The 12046-nt window shown below is 35.5% G+C and overlaps 1 protein-coding gene across 1 annotated transcript in view; it reads left to right on the top strand.

Annotated features, from left to right (window-relative positions):
* LOC113492626 (progestin and adipoQ receptor family member 4) overlaps positions 1–12046 on the top strand; it is a 67208-nt gene that overhangs the window by 20224 nt on the left and 34938 nt on the right. Inside the window, exon 2 of the mRNA XM_026870184.1 lies at positions 722–943. Within this exon, the coding sequence (XP_026725985.1) occupies positions 722–943 (222 nt within the window). The remainder of the gene's footprint in view (positions 1–721; positions 944–12046) is intronic.

Raw genomic sequence — 12046 nt, 5'->3', positions numbered from 1 at the left:
ATATGCATACTTAAATACATATTTGACTAATAGGACGAAGAAATATAACAAAATATTATTACTACATTATCTAGTGAATGGTTACTCTCTAAAGGAATGGAGATAAAAGCGATTATTTAAGTTTGGTTTTAAACGTCCTTGAAAATAAAATAAACTGTTTGAACTTAGCTCTCAACGCGTTAAACAACGGTTAGGTTGAACAACACTTAAAACGCCTAAAGTGTTTTGGGTACAATTAGTATCGTAAACACTTAAAAAATTCAAAATATTTTAGGAAAAAACATTTATTTTTGCCTGTGCTATGTTATTTTTCTGTAGGTATTAGTGTTCTTTGGGGGACGCCTACATTTAACATTGGAAGGTGATTGGGTGTTGTGATGATGATACAGCAATAGCTAACCCCACTTTTACACTACCCTCATCATTGGGCACTATTTTCGGTTAAGTATACAGCTTAAGACATGAAATGAAGAGGCTTTCTATTATAATACAGCTTGAAACAGGCGTTTTTCGAAATAGCATCTATCTGGGTGATTACGACAATTGGCGTATACATTTTCCCAAACAATATTTTCCCAAACCAGTTCGGTAGAATTCTCTCCAGAATTTGCTCCCCTATTCTATAATCTCACACAAACCTTTATAAAATTATTATTTATAACAGAATAGAATAGTTCAGATATCAGGTGTGTAAACTAACATGGTACGTGTGTATGGGCAGGAGTGTCGCTGGTGTACATGATGGCGGTGCTGCCGGGGCTGCTCCCGTGGCGCGGCGGGCCGGGCGCGTGGTTCCTGTCGCTGTGCCACCTGCTGGGCGCGCTGGCGCCCTGGTGCGGCTCCTTCCTCTACCACCTGTTCATGAACCACACGCGCGGCGAGGCGCTCTACCACCGCCTGCTGCAGCTCGACATGCTGGGGATCTGGGTCAGCCAGAGCATAGGTAAGTCCTTATTCTATACGTATAGTAACTAATCTTTAAATCTCTATACGTATAAAAATCGCGATCAGTCTCATAACCTTTGAATGTTCTGTAATATTAATCTGTTTACGTCTTTTAGAGCTAGGCCAGTGCCTTACTTACACACAAAAGCAACGTTTGTATTTTCCTGCAACTATTGCATGTATGTTAAAATTAATAAAAAAAGCAACATTTGTTATATTTTGATATTTGAGGTACCAACTGATACTATGAGATTAGACATACATATGTTTTATCCTCGCAAGGACATCTCTACACTGTCATACAGCCCATAAGGTCTTTAGGGACGTCCCACGTAGGAACAAAGGCAAACAAGACCGGGTAACGGGTTTAACCCATTTCGATCCGGATTACAAGACCACAATAACTACTTATAGAATGTACCTAGGTAGATCGCTTTCTAAGTACTTTAAATAACCCTAGCATTGCTGAAATCGTAGTAAAATGACAACGGCTATTACAGTTGACATCGGCTATTAGGTCGACGTGGGGTGCTATTACGGTAGCAATTGACGGGTGTCGACTGAATACCAATGACTGTCGGAGTGTTGGCATTAGCCTGAACTGTCTAACTTTAGAACTGTCCTGTAGGGTTCCGACAGTTCGATCATTGACCTTTTATTAAAGTGTTTATTGAAGTTTTTTTGCCCAAATTGAGTACATTATATGCAGCGTTTCCGCATGACGATAAAACAAGTATATTTTTCTTCAATATTAAAATTGAATTCGTATTTTGTACTTATAATAATATGTATTCCCGATATCCAAGAACAATTAATAGGATATTGAACTAGTAAGGTAGAAAGGCAAACCATTTGTTACTGTTTTAAGAATCCGAACAGTGTCAAAAGTTGTCATGGTCACTTACCGTAACCATTCAGTACGTAGGTACCAGTAAGTATTATAAACAAAGCGTTGCAAAATTCACTGCTGAGTCAGTAAAATAACGCTAAATAGGTATAGAGAGTAGCATCTCATATAACCAAAAATATAAAACGAGCCCTAACAAAACAATGTAAATTGCTTGCTCAACAAATCGTGCGAATGTTAAAGAGAACATAGCCAGCTCTTACTGAGAGCAAAAGTAACGACATCGGCAACCTCGCCAGGTGCCGGGGAAAATAATTAAACTGAAACAGAGCAAACAAACCCAACGAATATGAAAGTTCTTGTTTCAAAACATTGGAGATGACTAAGGATGGTTACAGACTAGCGGTTATTGAGCACTTTGGTACATTGACGACAGTTTCAGCTATACTTTTTCGATTAAAAATTAATTTGACGACGCGTTAACGCTTGTACCAGTTCCGCTTAGAGAAAAAGCAGTGAAAATGCGCACTAAAAACGAGTTTATAAGAGCGCATCAAACGCTAGCCTAAAACCGACCTAAACAAACACTTATCAAAATCAAAATGCAATAAAGAGGAAAACTTTATAAACGTTTTGTTTAGGATAGATATCGTTACATAAACTAATGACCGCGACCTTGTCTCGTTTAGAGAAAAACGTCCAACAATTGTTTTTTTATCTCTCGTTTTGCTGTCGTTTTTAATTACATTAAAGCCAAATGTTATTAAAAGTCTGTTGTTTAAAGTCTTCTGTTACCGTAACAAAGATTTCTGAACGCAAAATGAGTGCGGATATTTTAAGTCATTGTCACTAAAACATTGCTTTAAATGTTGACTAGCCATGTTTTTCTACTTTATGATCTGATATTATAGTTCTCATCTCATATTGTAATACGCGCAATTCAGAGGATTGTCGCAGAAAATATAGAAATATTTATATATTTTATTTATAGAAATATAATTATTAATAGATAATATAATATTATAAGATTGATGGAAGAAATACCTATAATGACGAAACCATTTACATACAAAACTAAATGGCATATTATACATAAGACAGAAGTCTGAAATATAAAAAGCTCTTGATGTAAACTCACTTTAATCCCAACGTTTTTTGTCTATCTCAGGAGCTTAGGAGCCACGTTCAGGAATATTGCTAGAGATAAAGCTTAATATCACTCCATCCTGCTTGAAAATTCGTTTAGTTGAAATTTATCTTGCTCTAACATTTTAGAAGCGAAAGCACCTTCTCTGCAAAGATTTAATGTCTCTTCAGGGCTGCCACTTTAGTCATTTTCCCGAGATCGTTAAAATAAGACACCTAGTCTTGTAATTCGTCAAGCATTTATGCAAAGATTCCAATTTTCACATGTAGATATGTAGACTTATTTGGTTAATTGGTGAAGTTCGCTTCACAAAAAAATGTAGGTGCGATGATTGAGCCATCTCATGATCAAAACAGTTTTGAATCGAAATCATTTTTTTTTATATGTAAGTACCTAGAGTTAATGCGGTTCGGCGTAACTAATCTATTATGACACAACATGGAAGGGCATTTAAAGGTGGTGCAGTTATAAGTAAAAGCATTTTTCCCAAAAAACCGGACAAGTATTGGTATAGTGTTGCTTATAGTATCAGGTATTAGTATCGGAGCGGGTAAATTCCTTAACTTATTTCTTTTCAGCTCGTAAACGCTCGTAAACTTCTCTCCGACATTAACGACCCATTGGGTTTGTATATATTGCGATAATTATCAACAAATGTATAACTATGTGTATATTGTACAGTCAGCAACAAAAGTCGGTTCGCACAATTAGATTTACAAATAGTCAGTATTTTTCAGTCAAATGTGGGAATTGGTATTTAGTATATTTAAACAATACAAGGTGTGACTCCGTTTTTTTTCACCGATATTACGTCAAAGTATCACTGGATTTGGTTCAGTAAAATCTGATTATGTGAACTAGCTTCTGGTGCTGACTGTACAAAGAGTTTGTGTAGACAAAGAGACGCTTCTGCGTAAGGTTTTAACGTAATTTCTTAGTCACCTTTTATGACTCCCGCGGAACTCGTAAACGACGACGCTGCCTACACACTTATTGCTGAAAATAGGTACAAATGAATGGAACATGTTTACTGCAATACTTGGGCTGTGTATTCTTATTAACTATGTGACGATAATTAAGAAAATCATACTGAAGTACAAAAACTACTAAAAAACTATTATATTTTTCACTTATTAAACCAATTTAGCATCACTTCTAGACTGGAACTAAAATCCATGTCGTTTCATCTTCTAAATTGTCTTCCAGTCGCTGTACTTAGCTACTTTGCTTGTCATTTAACCTTGTCTTAAATCTGATTAACTATGCGCTATTCATATTTTTTGTAGATTTAAAATTCCATTTGTTTATTAGAATTTACTAAATATTAATAATGAACTAATGTCCTTAAAAATAAGCTTTATGCCTCTGTAAATCTAAAGGTTAGTTCGCACATGACAGAGGCTATAGAGACTGAAATAGATCCACGTAGCTATTGTAGTCCCAAACAATATCGTGCGTCTGGCGATGACCAAAAGAGATGCTGACGCCAAGCTTATATTTATTATTTTTAGAAGAGTTTGTATGTAGTATTTAGGTACACTAGTACTCAGGAGAACTCATTCCTGAGAGGCATTCCTGAACCAGTCGACTGTCAGGTGATGTCGAAGGTTCACAGAGTAAGAAACACACCTACATTAAATTTAATTACTCAGCACAAAAAAAATGTATACGAACCAACATGAAAAAACCAACCAACAAAATAACATATAAAATAAACACTCAGTAAAAAATGTACGAATGACGTATAATACCGCGAAAAGGGTCAGGTGCGCAGTACCGCAACAGGGCATGAATATTGATGAAGGAAAAGTATTAGCGAGTCCCGAGGATCAGTGCACGTCACGTCCTGTGCGCTCTGCCTACCCCCACGAGAAGAGTGGGGTATGTCATATGTGTGTTACATCACATCGGCAAGGTGCCATAACTTTATGGAAATGTGTGCTAATTTGAAGACAGTTCGAATTTAAAACGATTCCATAATGTTCTAATCCAATTCAACCAATTTCGTAACATAAACACTTTTATTACCCAATGTTTTTCTCGCTAAAGTACCATCCAGTAGCTTACAAATACAAAACAACTGAATGTATACTAGCATTTTTGAATTTAGTTTTCGTTTTGTCTGAACCTGCAGAGATAGGCATCAGCAATTCAAATAGGTACTCACACTGCTCGCTGAAGCTTGCCAAGTCAGAATGGTAGGTCATTAAACGATAGATGTCAAACCTCTTGAGCCTAGAGCTTGCAGCCCAACTCTAATGAATCATAGAGGCAGAGATAATTGCTTTTACAGCCTACTTGTCTGGGGAATACAGACAATGCTCGTTACGAAGATTGAATACGTTTTGATTCTCAATAACAGCAGGATCTTTCTGACAAGATTTACAGAGTTTTTGTTCTTATTGTGTTAAAATAGCTAGCGTTGAAAATTGGATTAAAAGTTTTCTCATTTTCATTCAAGTATTGCTTGTTAATCTCATTTAGGTTTTCATTGCGTTAATTAAAACTAGGCCACAGAAAATTAAATGTATTTAGTAATTGTCAAGCGTTTGAACTAAGTTTCACAAACAAACGTTTGTATTAGCGGCACTTTAATATCATAACAGATATTATATAACTACAAAATCCCCAAAAGTGGCAAAATGTTTACACATCGTTACATGCAAATTCCATTAGTAAAGCATGTGAAGTAACGATCTACTCGTAATCTGATAACCGGCCCGATATTTCATTCGCAATATATTTTAATATTCATCCGGACTCATGGCTGAGCTAAAAATTAGGCCTTCGATATAAACGTGGACGAGGGAATGAAAATAAAGTAAAATAAAACCGGTTACAGTAAAACGAATTCGGAAAATTGATGTACGCGAGGGATATGAATGTTAAAGTTTATCGGGATAAGCAGAGGATATGATTTTTTATGAAATGTTAGTTGCCCTGTTGTCCAAACATAAAAAAAAAATATTTTATCGCAATGAAAAGCTAGATTTTATTTTGTACATCAGTCTTACCAATATAAGAAACGTAATTTGTATGTTACTCGAGGCCTAAAAAGAGGCCAATAAGAAACAAAAAACTATGTTTTTATGTTATGTATATACATTTAATACGTATATACATAAAATAGGTATACGATCGACATTAATGATACTGAGGTATCATTATCACTAAAAAAGTTTTTTCCATCGAGATCAAACAGATCGTGACTTTTATTATTGCTTTATTTTTTTTTCACCCTAGGTGACTACCAACCCAGCCAGCTTAAGCCAAATGCGGCCCTGTCCGTGTAATGCCGAAATGTTGTACAATTATAAGTTTAGGGATTGTTTACCTACGTCATGTCGGGGATTCTGAAGGCGGACGGCTAATTAAATACCCTATTGTGTTGAAGAACATTATTATTATTTTCTGTGTTAGCGTTGGACGAAGTTTCTTGTGTCTGATCATTTTAATTACTGTTTAAAACACCAAAAGTTTTGAGTTTGTCTGTAAATAATGAACAATTAGGCTTCGAATTTTTGCCGAGCTGTATAAATACCTTCTTCAATATTTCAACTTTTAACATGATAAGAATGTTCTATTTTAGGACTGATAAATAATATCAACATTCTAATAATGTAGAAAGTAATACAAGCGTTTAGGAGGCTCGCTCGCCTCGCACGCTACCAACATCGATTCACATCAACTGCGACCGGATAAAAATGAACACGACCCGCGAATTGGCGCGAAACGATTAACTTGACCTACAAACTCACGAATATGCCTTTATAAACGCACCCCGTGAGTATTATGTAGAAAAAACTTTTCATTAAAATTGTAGTGCATAAATTCTTTTTCACATTGATTCGGAAAATGTCTGTCGACGCGTCAAAGTTTGTACACAGGTTTTAAATAATAAGCGCCTGAAAAATAGCTCGTATTATCCAACGTGAATGAATGTACAGTAGAAAGTGTAACGCAGCTTTAGGGCTTAAACACAAGGGCGCGTTAATTACTTTGGAAACTCTGTGATTTATTGAGTGGCAAAGTTGTGAATAGCTCGTAAAATACAAGGGCTGACGTCTGCGCCGCACTTTGTTCTTGTGCGCGGTGTGTGGAAGCGAAGGGCACAGTTGCTAGACGTCAGATCAAAGGGATTAGAATGACCATAGACAAATTAGTTTATAATATTATCTAAACATGTCGGGCGTGAACAGAACGTAATTAAGAGTCTCATTTCTAAAAGTAGCGTTTTGAAAATATTTTTTAACAAAATGCTGGGTTTTCAATTTATTTACCATTACATTTCTAACATAAAGTAATAGGCAGTTTTAGTATATCCACAGAGAGTATGTGGAATTCGGAATTCCCGTAATACCTTGCCTTGTGGGCAACAATAAATAGCTGAGACAACTTTTTCTTTCGAGCAAATCGAAATGGAAATACTTTGTGAGCGAAATACTGATGAAAGTTTATGTAACGTTCTTCAAATGCTTATATCTACACAAACAACATTTGTTGCTCAAAATGTGACCACAATAAATTTTAAAGCACTGCAAGCAAATTTAAGAGGTCCCTCCGTTATTTGGTTATTTATCACCGATTATAAATCTACTAATATAACAAAGCTGAAGTTTTTTTTTTATTTTAACGCCTTAATCTTTGAAACTACTAGTCCGATTTCGAAACATTTTTCTATTTCTTTTGCTAGGCTATTTTTCAAATTAATTTTCAAAGCTGCCACACGAAGTCTTCATTCTGCACCCTTTGTCTAACATGTAGTTACACATAAATACACCAAAGCTCATGGGACTAAACTGAGTGATTCACGTCTGGTTGGTTTCTGCCTAAACCGAGGCCGCTATTGAAGAGCTCTCGACATGGCGTTGATGTCTCGATCCAAGCTGAGAATAGATGAATACCGGCATTGTTCAGACTACATGTCTATTTATACACGTACTGTATAGACTTTATGTATCATGAATAGTATGAATACCATTAAACCCCGGTCTTATTTTAAAATCTTGCATCTGCTAAACAATTTTCTGTAAAAAAGCACGGTCTCTTCAACGATGAATTATGTTTAGTATGAGCCGGTTTCGCGATAGTTAAGTTTCCGTACAAAACAATTAAAATACTGTAATAACTGTTGTTTTATAAAAACACCAGTCTGATACATGTATACAAAGTAATACAACATCTGTGTCAGACGGGCTCATGAATGGATAGACAGCGGAGCCTTGAAAATAGAATGTCATTTTGACCCTAAAAACGGTCATCATCAACATGACAATTTTGTGTAAAGAAAATTATTAACATCCACATGCAGAGGGTTTTAGAAAATGTTACCGGGGCCAGTTTCTTGGCTGGTATGTAGGTTGACAAATCCTGAAATACAAGGTTGGATGAACTCCGCTACAAACATGGTACCTTGCCAAGTAACAGATACTGATGTCGTAACAGAAATTTTAGTAGGTAGTACTTGAAATAAAAATAAACTTATAAATTGTGACATTTTAGTTGGATAGTAGCTATAACAATAACTCTTCAGTCGAGGTAGGTAGCTACTTTCTTCATACATTGAACAAATTACGTTTGTAACACATGTTATGAAATAAATCAAAAGTTTGTTACCCACAGTTGTGCTTGTAATACTCAAGTTTCTTCAATAGTAGGCACAAGGATTACAAACTTGTGTCGATCCACCGCAGGAGAAACTCTGCTGAATAACTAACGAGGATTTGCAGTCAGTCGCATCGAGTTGCCTTAAGTCTTGCACTGAAATGTTTACATAACCAGTACCTCAAAAATGAGACTCTAAGAAAGTTTAGAAGTGAATCCTTTAATTATGTTGTGTGCATTTAACAGTTCTAAAATTTTATTCCATTTAAATGATGAATTTCATTTTTTTGCTATACCCCGCCGCGTCTGCTCATGGTTAAGGACTGCGGTTGGGCCCGAAACTAGTCGGGCTACCCCGATAAATACGCGTGAGTGAACCGTTACATCATTTAATAATATATTCTAAAGGTCAAAAATACAAAGATGCAATAATATAAAGGCATTTGTATTATTGCAGTTAGCGTAAACACTCAGGGAGAAAGAAGTTAAACTAACTTTACTGGTGTGGAAAATGTCAAACACGTGGAAGCTAACCAATTTAATGCGCTTTTAAATAAAATTTTAATTTTATTTCACAAATAAGTTCCCATTTGATTAATGCATTATGGCATAAAAGTCGTATCGTGCAAACAGAAAAACCGATCAAGTGCGAGTCGGACTCGCGAGGTTTTGTACGAATAGGCTTACGAAAAATTAACTTGTAACAAAGTTGGTCAAATTTATGATCGACCAATCTTACGTTACTTGACTTCGATTTTTTTTATAGAGGCATTAGAGTTACATCATCCGTTAATTTCAACTGGCTATCACGGATCATGAGATACAAAAAATGAAAATAAATGTACACCGTGTTTTTTCTGACATTATAAATGAAAAAAGCATATCTAAATAACATGAAAACATAGATACCTATCAAGGGCATATTTACACAGGACGGTCGGTACACTAATGTATTTTCTATTTATACAATTCCATTCCATTACTATAATCAGTGTAACTCAAACAAATTACTACTCAGTACTTTTTTAATCTGATATCGATTATATTATTAATGGTTAGTCTGAACTACGAATATTTTTGAATCGTTTTTATAATGCATTATAAAAATGCTGACCAATATTTATTATCGTCGTGATCGCTATCCTTGTACAACCCACTGTTGGGTGTAAGCCTCTCTTTGTTAATGTGGTTTCCATGGCTCAAGAGACAGAGGCTGGCCGCATAGTGCATACTAAATAACTATGCTGAACTAGATTTAGTTAGGTATAGTTTTCCTTTATTAAATATTTTAAAAAGTATATAGTGGCAATGTGCACACAATGTGTCACAAATTCTCTGTAAAATCTATTTTACGTACTTTGTAACTGTAGCTATACAAAGTAAGCTCTTACGGGATGAGTAATACGCGTCCTTGTGGCTTCGAATCTCGATCATAAATTATCATAATCATTGCGCACTCTATAATACATTACCCCGTATTGATAGGAGCGGTTTATATAAGCGAATCGCGAATATACCAAGGCTAGGGCTGGGCTATCTCACGCCATGTTATGCATTTTAAATTAAAGCGTTAATAAATTGCGTTGATAACAAATTGGGTAACAGATGGCGATGACAGCTCTGGGAAGCAGCGCTACTGTTTAAATTAACTTTGTTAGTAAGATGTGGAAAATGAATAGTCCGAAATATGAAATTTTTGTATTAAAATTTTAATGAATAAAGGAATATTTACGAGCAAGTTTTTATGTTGAACTCAATAGCAAAATTATGATTTCCATTCCATTAAATAAGTTTGATGTTGAGGTCTCAAATTCATTTCACGCTGTACCATGCTACCGATTCCGATCCTCCTGAACTCTTAAACGCTTTAACCCACTTTTACACGTAGCTATGTTCTTTTTTCCACGAAAAAGAATGAGGTTGGAATGACCTTCATATGTCTATAGAAGAAAACCTTTTCTTACATAAAACAAAAGCTTCCGCCTCGAATAGATTGTTCTACGAAACTGTCAATCAAGGTTGCCCAATAAAGGGGTGTCGTCACGCTATTTCCAGCTACGAATATATGCCTTAAGCGCTCACTGACAGCAAATCTGTGTTTCAACTGAAACAAAAATGTTTTGTCTGCTACGCCGTAGCGCTAATCTGTAACTTGTCGCTAAAAATCTGTTTGGTTTGACTGTTTTGTTTTGTACCAAGTGAGCGCTGGTTCTAAATGTAACTGGAACAGTCTGCGGCAACCCTAATGCATGACGTGACAGACACACTAATGCTTTCGGTGAAAATAGATTACAGACTGCACGGTGCCTCTTGTTAAAATTAAATTCTTGACGTATTCCGCTTTGTATTGTGTAGCGGAGAAAAGGTTGCAGCGCGGAGCTCCATTAACTGTTATAAACTGGACGTTATAGACACAATACCAGTTATAATGTTTTTAAATTTATACTAGTTTTATATCAATAAGACTTGTGCGTCTATTTAAGACTTTATAGAAGAATGAAACACTGAGATTTACTAAACATTTTACATTAGGTATCAGACCAGTGTTTTTTAAATTGATACAGTATTAAACTATAATACTCATATATGACTTGGGTATTATTTGTTCCACGTACTTATTTCTATTTATAACTATATTTCGTTGTGTCTGATTAAACAGTTTAGGCTATTTTGCAGGTCACTTTCAAAACACTAGACAAATCTTTACTGAAAATAGAGCCCAGTAAGGTAGAGTTAGTGTTTATTAATAAACCAGTGGAGCGAACGTTTTCATTCGCATAGTCGCCGTTCCAGTGAAAATACGGGGTTGAAGTTCTAGTTTTCGCTATGCGACTTGTGAAAATGTTACTTGCAATTGGTAAAATATAAAACCGTCTGTATGAGCACAAGATACCAACTCCCCTTTTCATTTAAAATATTATTTCGAATACCAATACCCAGATAGTTTCTTATAATCTCTATAAATACTTTTTCTCATTAAACTCTGTGCTTTTAAGTTTATCGTTTATGTAAGTAGGTATTAAAATACTTATACATATATTTGCCTTAATGCCTCTGAGCGGACAACAGTCGACATAGCCTCTGACTCACAGACCATAACAAATACCTGAACAATGCAAATAACAAGCATTAATATTATTGGATTTTCAAAAGCTATCAACGCGAATACACACACCATAAATAGATATATCATTAACAGAATACCTTTACAGGAAATACCGCAAACCGATCAGTCACTATTGCTAAATGAAGTCATCCAAATGTAACGTTTAGCAGTAAACTGCGATAAAAGCCGTAATTACTTTAATTCGAATGTAACTAATGTTTACGTCTATAGTTGACAGCCGTGCGTAGTTTATGGTGACATTGTCAGACAATTAGCGCGCATTGGTCATCAGGCAATCTGCTTAATTGCGTTAATTGTAGCGTCACTTCAATTTGTAGGTAACACCGGTATTCCGATTAGGGAAGTGTGTGTGTGTTTGTGTGCATCGTGCATGGCG

This window comes from Trichoplusia ni, chromosome 4 (genome assembly GCF_003590095.1).
Source record: "Trichoplusia ni isolate ovarian cell line Hi5 chromosome 4, tn1, whole genome shotgun sequence".
Taxonomy (NCBI): domain Eukaryota; kingdom Metazoa; phylum Arthropoda; class Insecta; order Lepidoptera; family Noctuidae; genus Trichoplusia; species Trichoplusia ni.
This window is presented reverse-complemented; position numbering and strand designations above follow the sequence as displayed.